Source organism: Phymastichus coffea, unplaced genomic scaffold (genome assembly GCF_024137745.1).
Source record: "Phymastichus coffea isolate CEN01 unplaced genomic scaffold, Cenicafe_Pcof_1.1 PCOF00146, whole genome shotgun sequence".
NCBI lineage: Eukaryota > Metazoa > Arthropoda > Insecta > Hymenoptera > Eulophidae > Phymastichus > Phymastichus coffea.
In genome coordinates this window covers 114,145-127,354 of record NW_026706957.1, presented here as the reverse complement: position 1 = coordinate 127,354, position 13,210 = coordinate 114,145, and the positions used below count along the sequence as shown (strand labels likewise).

At 31.7% G+C, this 13,210-nt stretch overlaps 3 protein-coding genes across 4 annotated transcripts; all 3 read right to left on the bottom strand.

The window, feature by feature from the left end:
- Positions 1–821: 821 nt before the first annotated feature.
- LOC131672217 (transcription factor E2F4-like) lies at positions 822–3,356 on the bottom strand. The gene is made up of 7 exons (XM_058949298.1): positions 3,158–3,356; positions 2,672–2,781; positions 2,330–2,600; positions 1,988–2,250; positions 1,648–1,757; positions 1,534–1,581; positions 822–1,460 (listed from the first exon to the last, which is right to left on the bottom strand). Exons 1-7 carry the CDS (start codon positions 3,263–3,265, stop codon positions 1,351–1,353), a joined length of 1,020 nt encoding a protein of 339 aa, XP_058805281.1. The 5' UTR covers positions 3,266–3,356; the 3' UTR covers positions 822–1,350.
- Positions 3,357–4,007: 651 nt separating this feature from the next.
- On the bottom strand, positions 4,008–9,376 carry LOC131672232 (transcription initiation factor TFIID subunit 2). Its single transcript, XM_058949325.1, has 19 exons — positions 9,142–9,376; positions 8,886–8,940; positions 8,637–8,800; positions 8,351–8,567; positions 8,036–8,274; positions 7,739–7,960; positions 7,454–7,667; positions 7,140–7,391; positions 6,863–7,071; positions 6,549–6,788; positions 6,228–6,477; positions 6,014–6,154; positions 5,759–5,949; positions 5,464–5,675; positions 5,164–5,383; positions 4,930–5,092; positions 4,668–4,829; positions 4,420–4,593; positions 4,008–4,353 (listed from the first exon to the last, which is right to left on the bottom strand). Exons 1-19 carry the CDS (start codon positions 9,183–9,185, stop codon positions 4,072–4,074), a joined length of 3,651 nt encoding a protein of 1,216 aa, XP_058805308.1. The 5' UTR covers positions 9,186–9,376; the 3' UTR covers positions 4,008–4,071.
- Positions 9,377–9,635: 259 nt separating this feature from the next.
- LOC131672275 (uncharacterized) lies at positions 9,636–13,074 on the bottom strand. Of its 2 annotated transcripts, XM_058949401.1 has the most exons (4): positions 12,803–13,074; positions 12,541–12,706; positions 11,500–12,460; positions 9,636–11,420 (listed from the first exon to the last, which is right to left on the bottom strand). In XM_058949401.1, exons 1-4 carry the CDS (start codon positions 12,808–12,810, stop codon positions 11,251–11,253), a joined length of 1,305 nt encoding a protein of 434 aa, XP_058805384.1. In that variant the 5' UTR covers positions 12,811–13,074; the 3' UTR covers positions 9,636–11,250. The 2 variants fall into 2 exon arrangements, with proteins under 2 accessions (XP_058805384.1, XP_058805382.1); XM_058949399.1 differs by having other exon boundaries at positions 12,541–13,074.
- Positions 13,075–13,210: the final 136 nt, after the last annotated feature.

Genomic DNA, 13,210 nt, shown 5'->3' with positions numbered 1-13,210 from the left:
AAAAAATTACAAAATACAGTTCAGACCAACTCGTTTATAAATTATCAAGAGGCTTTCTAATCACTTGATTTTTCGACTAAATTAGACTATATGATTTTCTGTCTGGGTTACTTTGATTTTCGTAGTTCAAAATAGTTCGAAAATATTTAATAAAGCTTATTTCATAGTTTGAATTTGCACAAACAATTTTGAAAAATATTGTAGTTGAATATATGCCAATATTTGACCAGCAACATAGCGGAGTCGTTTTATTTTTTCAACGTAGGTAAATTCTCGCTGTGCCTAAGTAATTTGTAATGTTATCAAATTATTTTGATAATAAAAAATGTTACAATGAGAAAATATATTTGTTTGTTGATAACAAACACAAAATTATCGAATGTTATAAATTCATAGTTCTTCGACCAAAGGCAAAATTAAGACAATAGTATAGATTTGATTAGTGAGAATTCCCTAAACTCATAGCTTATGTATCATTGGATAATCATCATCACATCTAAATATGCGAAATAATTTCTATATATGATATAGTTTGGAAGATACAGCTAATGATATCGGTATTTGACTTAATTACATCAGTATTTGTACATAATTAGAGAAATAGATAGAGAAATAGAAAGTCTTTTTTAAATTCGAATATAAATACTTATCTCGTATTTTCTGAAATTTAGAAAAAATTAAAAAACAATGGATTTTGTTTATTCTATATTACATTGATTATTTTGATAATTGTTATTTCAACAAAAATATATTACTTATATGAAATTACGTGTAAATTCAATAATACTTGCAAGAAAAATATTCACAAGTACTTACAACAATATTCACTAATTTCATTATATTTTGGATTTCATGCAGTGTCATTTATTTTTTTCCAATAAATAGATTACTTTTAATTATTTCAGAAAATATTAATACTCTAAAAATGTAATTCAATGTGTATGCAATACTAAATAAAAAATTTGACGGCATAATACAAAATTTTGCGAACTCATGTTTTTCATTTTAATAATAGAACGACTGCTAACATTTACTATATTTACAAGTTTAAATTAAAACGTTAAATAGTAAATACTGCACCGTTGTAATAAAAACGCGAGCTTGGAGACATACCGTCACAATGTCGAGTCCAAACGTTGAACTTGATCACTGATTCAGATAGAAAAAAGATTTCTTGAAAATGAAATCTCGAGGATCATCTTCTTATACATTATCAACTGTATCCACAATCATTAATTAAAATTATATACACCAGCCTTGGTAACAAGACTTAAATTAATCACAAACTCAACTGACACAGGCCTGATGAATATGTCGATTGAATAAAAAAAATTATAAAATAGCATGACCTCATTTAGTCACAATGTCAAAAAGATCGCAAAGTCCTTCACTATCACTCAAATTAAACTGGTAATCTTTTTCTTCAGGTGGAGGACTTAGCCTTACTAGTGGACCACAAACTGTAATATGAAGAACATTTTCAATATATTTACAATTAACTAATACCAAATATTTATTTAAAAATGAACTTACTTCCTGAATAAATTTCATCAATGAAATCTAAATTTCGGAATGTATAACCTGCAGAGAAAACCTATTATTATCATATACTTTATTTAATTACTAAACAATCATTACTTTACAAACCTGACGTGTCAACGTCTTTGAGAACTATCCTAGCTTCCAGCAAATCTTGATCTTCTTCCTCTTCATCTTCTGATACCACAGGTTCAACTTTTGGAGCATTTTTAGGAGGCCTGTAAATACCAATATCTTACTAAATATTGTTTCTACGTTATTCAATGATTAAAATAATTTCATGTATAGTGTTTGATTTATTCCAAATTAGCAAAACTTTGTTTTACGTTAGCCAATCCCCAAATGCAATCAATTTTTTTCTTTGCTCTATGCAGAATGAAAACATTATCTTTTTGTTTTCAAAGCGATTAGAGCATTCTATAGATCTAATAAAATTTCAAACTATCACCTTCCAACTCTCTTCTTTGGTTTAACTTCTTCTTTCTTTTCTTCTTTTTTCTCTGCTTTCTTATCTTTTTTTTCTATCTCTTTCTGTTCTTTCTCTTCATTTTCTTCTTTGATTATATTTACTTCTGGTTGTAACCTTAATTTTATACAATTATTATCATACGATTCAGCCAGTTCTGACTGAATAATATATACAGAAATTTCTCCAGTAGTACTCTTCAAATGCATCTCATAATTAATTTCACTTTCATCATCTTCTGACATCTGTAAAAAAAAATATTATCGTTAAAATAGAATACTGTATAGAAATTTAATAATATTTGTATTGTATAATTATGAGAACCTTTTCAATTTTTGGAACATTTAACTGTGTATCAGGTGGAGCTTGAATTGCTAATATGAATTCATCTTTAAATATCTCTTTAATATCTTCATAAGTGACATAAGCATATCTCCTATTGTTAGAATCACATTCGACATTTTTCAAACTCTGTTTGATCCATTGTATGTGTGTATCAATTGATTGTTCATGCTCTTCTAATTGCTTTATTTCTTCTTTTAGATCTGTCAGTTTATCTCCAACTTCTTGCGAGTTACATCCTGGCCCTGCTCCTCTGTAAATAAATGTTGTCTATGAATTCTGAATCAAACTAAAATATAAAAATCATATAGTGTTTCAACTCACTTCCACTGTATACTATTTTTACTCTTCTTCTCAATAAGCCCAATGCCTTCGAGGACGTTTGTAATATCATATATTCTCCTCTTCTGTCGTACTTCTAATAAATCAGCTGCCTGCAATAACCAAAGAGAATTTTGTCAACAATAAAGTGTTGTTAGAATAACGAATTAAAATAGTTACAAAATTTGGAGCACACTAATGAAATATAAGTTATTGACCCAATGAAGGTTATGTAAGTGTATATGTTGTCAAAGTATAACAAAATCAAGGCCTCTAGTTGAAAACCCAAACATTCAATGTGGTAAACATAACCCAAAAGCCAGTAGCCTCTGAGGTGAGGTTCACCACTGAGAGTATTTGCCCAGGATGCAAACGGTCTGTTTGGGTCTGTTTTTTCAAAATTCCCGCAAGCAATGGCGTGTGATAAACAGCAACTTAACCTAATAGCGGTGCATCCAAACGAGTACCGCGAAGGGTCCGATGGCTTACCACTTTCAAATCGAGCACGCCGTCCTTAGCCTTCTGCAAGAGGCTGACGAAGCGTGTAGTTAGCAGACCGAGAGACTTCTCGTACCTACTCTGTTGGTTGTCCACCATTATCAGTTCTAGCACTTCCTCGTCGATAATTTTTCACCTCAAAACGGGCCAACTCTATCTCTCGAGTTGAGTGGCCAAGACCCAGCCGCCTCCTTCGAAATTGCCGCACACCGACACCGCTTGCTGACTAACGCCAGCCCGCGAAAACCACGTGGCGCCGCCCTGGCGAGTGTTTTTCCTTTGCTATGACCGTCCGAACAAATTACTCGAGTAGTGATTGTTTACGCCCATTGTTTGACTTTCGACATCCGTTTCGGGGTTTAGAGTACGGTATGATTTTTTGGCAGTCACGGTTCATGACAATTGGAGCAGATAAAGATTTACATAACGATTATCTACGATAACAAAAAGATATTTCTTTGAATCATTTACCGTTTGTGACCGTCATATAATACAATTGTTGCCTTTATTCCTTCAAATTTATTAATGTTATGTTTATAAAATTTAAAGTCACTTATTTAAGACTACTCCCATCGAAATATTATTTTGTTTAAAAATTATTTTTAGTAGTTGATTAATTACTTTTGTATAAGATAATCCAAAGTACATATGCACAAGACATGACCTACCAAGAACACAAATCAATAACGTCGGAGAATTTTGAAAAAGTACGATACGTTCGCACACGAATATTGATTGGGTCTTTCGATTATATAAGTGGAAATCTAACATTACTTTCTATAAATTATTATATATTTTATTTACAAATATGTTTTAGACATTAATTTACAATAACTGTTATACACGAAAATGTAATATAAATAAAAATTTTCCAATATATATTTTGCACTTATAAAAAAAAAATGTCAAGGAAAATTAAATTCGTTAGTTGACGTTGATGGTTCAGGGCTAGGCGTTGAACTAGCTGAACTCAGAGTTTCTTCTTGAATTTTAAGTTCTGACTGGTCTTTATCCTTACTTTTATCTTTATCTTTATCTTTATCTTTTTCCTTTTCTTTGTCTTTATCCTTTTCTTTATCCTTACTCTTTTCTTTATCTTTTTTCTCTTTGTCCTTTCCATGTTTGTGGTCATGTTTATGTTTGTGTTTATGTTTATGCTTCTTCTTTTCTTTCTTTTTCTTTTTAGGCTGAAAATATATTATTTACGTAAGATTAAATTTGACATATTTATGAGTTTTTTCAAAATTTGTTACCTTATTAACAGCATCTCCTTTGACTTTGCCTTCTTCACCCTCTTTTTTGAACATCCCTGGTTCAAAACCAACAGGACCATTAGTTCCCATTATTCCAGGAAGGGAGGCCGAATTATCACTGTAATACTCTGATTTCGCTTTACCTTCTGTGTTATTACTTGTACTCTGATCATCCTATTTAACAAGCAATGTATTAAATTTATTTGATTTTGACTTCTTAATATTTAAAATAGCAAATAAAAACTTACCGAATGTATTTTTTGTCGTTTTGTGTCAAGGCTATATTCAGGAGCTACTGTTGAATTTGAAACTTCCCGTGCAGGAGAAGCTTTTCTTTTATTTGTAACAGTATTGTTAACTTCCACTTCATTGCTTGGCTCAGGTTTCACATGAGGTATGGGCGGTAGATGCTAAAAAATCAATTCATATTGTTAGAAGTAAAATCATGATTTTTGAATACTTTTATAGAATTTTTCAAAGTGAAAAAATTTGAATAAGCAAAATACTTACGCTTACATCTTTTTCTGGGCTGACAGCGGGTGCAACTCGTTTTGGTTTCGTTAACATTGCTAATTCTGGTATGGGAAGACACAAAGGCGTCTTTGAACCATACAAAGTGTAATACAAATCCACTAAGTCACAACGCAATTTCGGATCGTGAGACAACATTCCACTAAAAATTTAAACCGTTAATTTGTTAGTTCAATATCACGAGATATTTATATTAAAGTTTAACAAACATACTTGATTAAATTCCAAATACGATTAACTAATTCTGGCCTATCCAATGAATGCTTGTGAGCTCGCTCGAAAGGAGGGGTTTCGACCATGAGCCGTACCAATTTGTGTCGTATACATGGGTGAGGATCATTTTCAGCCATATCTAATAAAAATTCTAAATCATCCCATTTGCCGTCAACTTTCGTAAACTCTACTAAAGCCGTAAGAGCAGCTATTCTTACATCTGCAAACATTGTGAAAAAAGCCAAAGACACGTTTAAAACTAGACAAAAATAAAAACAAAATAATTCAAGTAAGTAGTACCAATGAATTGTCCGTAGGCGGCATATTCTCTGAATAAATGCGGATTACTAGGCAGATGTCCAAACTTTTGTAAAATTCTAATAACTTTTAAACAAGCGACTGAAACTGTGTACTTGTAACATGGAAGCAACTTTTCTAAATTTAAATGCCTCGTAACTTCTTCTAAAATTAATTTAGTTTCGGGCAACAAGGATTCGGCAGTTATAGTAGTTCTAAAAAAGTTTTAATTAATTTGATTCTTACAATTTTATGAATCTCAGAATATGTTTAAAAAGTACACAAATTATAATCTCACCCATGTTGAACGTTAATGACTGGAGTTATAGTAGCACCAAGTGCTTCGATTAGGGATGCTCTATAGTAATTGTCGGAGTATCTATTTTTACTATTATCATTGTATTTAAATAGGTCCATAAGAAATGATAGCACTTCTGGAGGACAAATTCCATGATTGTTTCTCAAGCCTGCCATAGCTACAGGAATAGTCTAAAAGAAGACGTTGAAATTAACACTATATTTTGAGAAAATCGGATTGTGCATTTAAAATTACCTTCTGAAGAAAATAATGTTGAAAATTTGTAAAATTATTCTGCTTTATAATTCTTCTACAAGAAGCAGAGCCAAATAATTTTCTAAATATCGCTAACATAGCAGGTGGACCAGCCCACGTAGCTACCATTGCATTTGCAACCTAATAAAATCGAAACAATAACGTAAAAACTGTAGACATTTTTAAAAAAACTTTAAAATTGTAATATTTTTACCTTTGTTAAACAATGTGCAGCTTGCAGTCTTACTTTGTAATAGCAATGCTCATTTTCAATCGTGTCAGTAAGCGCTAATCTCGTTGCAGGCGTTGCATGATTATTCAGAGCTTCGATAGCTTCTATCTGTGCTGTAACATCTCTTTCATGTCGTAATTGGTATTGCCATTGATAATCTGGCTGTTCAATTTGGACAGCTCGCATTAGTGTCATTTCAGGATCCAAACGAATCCACAATACAGGAGAATCGCTATAATTAATATAATAAAAATTGTAATTTATTGTGGCATGTTGGACTCAACTTAAAAATTGATTACATACTCCATTGCTGAAAGGTCCATGTCTACTTCTTCGCCAGTGCATAGTGGAATTTTCTTTTTCTTATTCCTTCTACTTTTACTGTGACATGTTATATCTGCTTTAGCAACTGTACCTTCAATCTGTAATGTATGTTTGAATGTGCCATCAAGTTCTTGAATATTAACCAAAAGAGGACCAACATACTTTCTTATTCCTTTATGATGAGTTATATCTTGACGTATTTCCAACTCAACTGTATTTCTATTTAAAAAAAAACATTTACTATTAATAAAGTTTTATAGTATGAAATTTATAGAACAACTGTTATTAAGAACCTTTTTCTGTTGAATACGAAGCTCAAATTAAACTTAGCATGACCTCCTGTTCTTACCCACTGATCAATAAATACTGCCATATCTTTACCAGTTACTGTAAAGATAGCTTTTGTAAAAACATTTGTACTAATCAACATGTGGGACCACAATCCAGATTCGATCCTTTGTTGTGCAGCATTCACAGCTAATGATAGTTGTTTATTGAATACCTTGAAAAAAATTTACCTTGATATAGTAATTTATTTAAATTTTAGAACTGGTTACTGTAAAAACATACCTGTAATAGAAGTTCTTGACCTATTCTGTGTTCCAACATACGAATCACTAAATGAGCCTTTTTTCTAAGAACTTCAATATATTTTGGAGACATAGTGTGCAAATTTCTTATCGGAAAATAAAATCCAGGATCTGGATCTCTTGGTGTAGGAGCTGGAGCATTTGCTACAATTGGTAATGGAGCAGGGGGTTGTGATGGATCAATTATTATACCACCAAACTGTTCCTCATATTTAACTACTTCTTTCAATTCCTATAAAAAATTCAAATAAGTAATATAATAAAGTTACCATGCATTTATTAAAAATTGAATACCGATTGGATCCATTGGCGATATTCATTATTTCCAAAACATTTTTTTGCATATAAACCAGTGAGGTATGTAGAAATTCCTTTCGGTAGCCATGTGTCAGACCAATTTTGCATTGAAATAAAACAGCCAAAAAATTGTTCTGCTATAGCTTGGGCCATTGCCTTTTTTGTAATGTATACTTGATCAATAATAGCAGAAGAATGCAACAAATTGGTACTGAAAAAATATATATATATTAGTAGTAACTTTGAAAATCGAATCAAATTTTAGAAACTATATTAACATACTTTAAGATACTCATTGTTGCATATGCATTTATATCTTCATCAATTTCATCAACAAACACTTGTTTATAACAAGAATAAGGATATCTGTTTGACAAAGTTTCCTCAAAGAATTCAAATGCCTCATGCATGTACTTAGCTGAATTCTTTAATATTGGCAATAGTTGAGGCAGACAAAAATGAGTTACTTCATGCATGTAAGGATCAACAAAAATTTCAAAGGGTCTAAAACATAAAACATAGTATTGAAATTTGTTATTGTTAAATTTCCATTTAATAAATTTTCTCGTGCATAATTACCCAACAGCAAGAGCTATATTTGGTGCACAAGCTGGAATATTCAGTACATAGTGAAAAGTCTTCTTTCGCATATCTGGAGTATATACAACTTCTACTAAATCACCACAAGATACTGCAGTCATAGCATCATCAACTGTAAATTCTAGTTTCCAGGTACAAGGTTCCGCAAAACTATCAACACACGGGAACCATAATCTTGATGAATTTTCATAACTATAAGTGTACATATGAGCACCTTTCTAAATAACATAAAAACAAAAGTTAAAATTTATAAATATAAAATCATTAGAAGTTTTTGAAATGATGTGATTTTACCTCAGCTAAGGTGCCTGGACAATTAGGTAGAACAAAGTGAACTCCTCCTTGAGGCTGTTCAAGTGAGAATTCAATACCTATGCGAATAGGTTTGCCTTCTTCCACTAAATGAGCCACATCTGGAGTTATTTGTATAACTAATTCTCCAGCATTGTTATCTGGATCAACTTTCTGAGCTGCTGCCAAGTGAAGATTAGAAAAAAATTCCAAAGATCGTCTAAAACAGGATCAAAATATTTGTGTAAAGAATAATTCCATTATGAATATTCAAAATGTAAATACTTACTGCTTTTCATCTCCTTGTGAAATATCTAGAAAAGGATCAAAATATTGAAATTGTGCCTCATAAGAGTCATTTAAACATACTTTGTAAATTCTACACTGCTTGGCATTCAAATGTATTAATCGTAAAGTATCCCTCAATGGAATGATTGTTAATTCTACCATCCCCTTAAAATCAGATTAGTACAAAAAAGTATAGAATTAATTATTTACGTAAATTGTAATTGTACTTTCACAAAATAATTACACTTACAATGATACTTTTCCGTTGAAAACTTATACCTGTAAGGCTAACAATTTGATGGGCTGTAAAGAACAAAAATAAGTATATAAATATAACTGATGTTCTCTGAAGTTTGAAAGAATAATGAAAGTAATCGGTAATTAATAATTTATGTCATCTTGTTTGAACAAAATATTGTAAACATAAACATAACCTTTAATTTCGTTATGCATAAACAATAACAACAGAAATATTCTGAATTGAGTGAATTAGAAAAAATACTTATAATTTAAATGGCCGAGCATTGTCTGCTGTCCGTTCTTTTTTCATGGTTTCATCAGTGGAAAATAACTTATAAAATTAAATTATTCGACAAATATAAATGCAGTTCAGTACTTCGTAACGCGAATAATGTGAAGACGTGATCCACGACGACATACCCACGCGACCTATGACGCGTCAAGCTCAAACGCCGACAAAGAAATAGCAACTATACCGAGCTACCGAGAAATATATTAAGATTTTTTACAATAGTAGGATGCCTCTCCAGTACAGGCGTAAATCGCATGCAGCAAACGTAAAACCAAGAAATTCTGAGTGCTGCCAACTTCGAAATTCAAGATGAATTGAAAAGACATAATTCCTGTTGTACAGTAAATATGAAGCCGATTGACGAATTGTTGTATAGATATGGGATATATTGTATGAATATAGGATGGACGAATTGTTATAACATAAGAGACATCCCATATAACTCTATATAACCATTTTGTTATAACAAGTTGTCAATTGGCTTCATGTTTACATTTACAATTTTTTGAGGCTACGTATGTACAATAGGAATTATGCCTTTTCAATTCATTGTGCACTTCGAAGTTAGCAGCACTTAGAATTTCTTGGTTTTACGCTTGCTGCGTGCAATTTCCGTCTGTATTGGAAAGAGTTTCTCGTCTCGTGTACCTTTCCACCCTCGCTTCGCTCGGGCGTAAACGCCACACCAAACAAGAATCTACTTTCCCGCACTAGTATCGTAATGTACTATTTCAATAACCCGTGCGAAAAATATGTCTTTCCCACACGCTCGGCAGAAAACGTGCGTTGAAAATCGCACTTTCCACACATCATATAAAAAAATACGGTACAGCACATGTTCGGGAAAGAGATTCTCGTCTCGTGTACCTTTCCACGATTGTAAATGTCACACGAGACAACAATCTACTTTCCCGCAATTGTATTGTAATGTACTATTGTAACTATCTCCACGCTAAAGTATCATCATTTCCCTTCAAAAATCAGTATGTGTCGTTAAGCTGAAGGATAAACAACAGATTTTTTGTATCCTAACCATGTCAACTTTTGTGCCAACAAAACACAATTTGCGGGAAGCGCTGCTTTTTTGTTTTTATTTAAAGAAAAGTGTAATTGATGGACATCGATTATTGTGTGAAGCATATGGGGAACATGCTTCATCAATAAAAATATATGAGTACTGATTCCGGCGCTTTAAGAATGGCGATTTTGATACTAGCGACAAAGAATGCGAAGGAAGGCCAGTAAAGTTTGAGGACACTGAGTTGGATACGTTATTGGACCAAGATTCATGCCAAACTCAAGAAGAGCTCTCTGAAACTTTAGGGATGACGCAGCAAGCAATTTCAAACTGTTTCAAGGCCATGGGTATGGTGCAAAAACATGGAACTTAGGTTCCGTATGAACTCAAACCAAGAGACGTCGAATGTCGTCTTTGCATGTGAGAACAACTGCTTCAAAGGCACAATCGTAAGAAATTTTTACATCGGATCGTAACGAGGGATGAAAAGTGGATCCACTATGACAATCCAAAGCGCAGGAAATCGTGGGGTAAGCCCGGCTATCCATCAACTTCAACGGCCAAACTAAATATTCATGGCAAGAAGTTTCTTCTGTGTATCTGGTGGGATCAGCTCGGAGTGATCTATTATGAGCTACTCCATCCTAATGAAACCATTACTAAGGAACGTTATCAATAACAATTCATGCAATTGAACCGAGCATTGAAGGTCATTGAATGCTCCTAATATACCAAAAGACACGACAAAGTGATTTTTCAGCACGATAACGCTCGGCCACATGTTGCAAACATCGTTAGATACTTTAGAGGCGCTTCAATGGGATGTCCTACTCCACCCGCCATACTCACCTGACATTGCCCCTAGTAAATACCACTTGTTCCGGTCAATGGCTCATGGCCTAGCCGAGCAGCATTTTACTTCTTACGAAGAAGCTAAAAATAATCACTAGGAAAAATATCTTAAATTATAGAATTTGTTACAATTGTAAAAAATAAACACAAGTTGTATATAAAAATCAATAAATTGACGAAGTTTATAAGCAGCATATTATAACATTTCAATTTTTATGTATCATTCTCATGGTAATTTTTGCCATTCATTAGTAGTAGAGAAGAGCAATTATAACATATTGATTCTTCTTTATCTATAATCAATGAACAATCTTGATGTCTTTGAACATTATCAGCAAGTGTAATAAGATTCTTTTCATCTTCAAAATTCATATTGGGTACACCTGAAAAATATATTTTTTATGACATTTCAAATATCAAAATATAAATCTACATAAAAATATTGTATTAAGTATTAATTACCTATGCATAGAGGAATTTTATCTAATTTTTCAATAATATCTTCTATATCTATTAATGAATTCACCTTGAAACTTTTGATATCTTTCAATAAACTATTGATTTTTATTTCTTTATTTAAAAGACCACAACGTAATATCATTTCATCATTAAGAAATACTTTTTTTTCAATATAAGGCATACCAGTATTAGAAATATTCATACAAGAGTATAGAATAGTAGTTGCAAGTCCTTTACAGATCATAGAAGCTGACCAGTTTTTAGGTAATGAAAGTTCATTATATATTTCCAAAAAATCTTCAAAAAGCATTGAATAACTATCATTATTTGCTATCTCTTGTATTAAACTGTTATCTTTTGAAAGTTTCTGATTAAATTCACTAATTTCAAGATTTTCATTGAGTTGATCAACATGCCAGTAATTTACAGATTTTATTATTTGTTGATATTTAGTACATAAAGTTGATAAAGGCTTCTTAAACACTTTCTCGTTATTTTTCAAATACGATTTCCGTGGGAAATATGTTAAAATATTTTGTCCATTTCCAATATGAATTTGAATAGACTCATTGTTTTCTTTTGTAAAAATACTGTTTGAATTAGTATAATTAATATACATGATATCTTTATTCTCATCAATAGTGCTGCTACTTAATTTATTTTGGCAGTCATTACTGTCATTTATTTTTCTTTTTTTCATTGGTTCCATTGGAACATCTTGGAACTCTGCTGATCCTTGTGAATCTTCAGGTATATATTCATAAATTTCATCTTCTAAGTTACAATTTGAACTATCGTTGAAACCTTCAGTATTGGAAAGATCTATATTTTTACAATATTTTTTACCATCCAAAATAATTTCATCATTTTTAAATTCTTCAGATGTATCATCGTCAACAGTTTGTTTTACATTTATAGGAATAGGAATTGCTCCTCTTCTAAGTCTACATTTTTTATACTTAATCTGTAAGTTATTAATGTTTATTTGTACTTGACATTTATAACTGAAAAATATACTGTGAGTAGTTGAATTTGTAAACTTACTGTAATTACTTGAGGTGGTACTCCACTAACCCAATGGGTTATAATATCTTCTTTTTTGAAATGTTTACTGCAAACAAATGTTTCATTGTTAACTACATAATCTTTTATATTGATAGCTTTTTGCCATAAACGTCGAGTGTCTGGATCTTTAGGCGCTGAAAAGAAACTATAAGTATTTTTGTAATTTTTACTTTTACATATTGCACATTTTCTTGTCATCTTTAAATTCCAAGTAAAATTAATTCATAGAACACAATCGCACTTGCTCATCACCTATAACCCATATAGATTTTGTAGATTACGGGCCACGGACATTGGACGATTAGACTAGGAATAATCAAATCTTATTGAAAAAGACGACAGATTACTTAAGTACTTTGGTGCGTCACAATAGTCACAGTACTCAGTGATTTCATCTTAAATTCAATCAATATATAAAAATAAAAAATATTAATAAGAACACATTAAGAATTAATGTAAATCTACATTTATTAAATATTGATTTTCAAGTATCAATAATTTTGCTGATATTACACGCGAGACCGTTCACATTGTAATCATATCTTTGTCTCTCTCTCTCTCTCCCTCTAGCGCCTACCCTCACTCATTCTTTCTCTCTCTCCCTCCCTCCCTCCCTCTCTCACTCTCTCTCTCTCTCCATCAATATAAT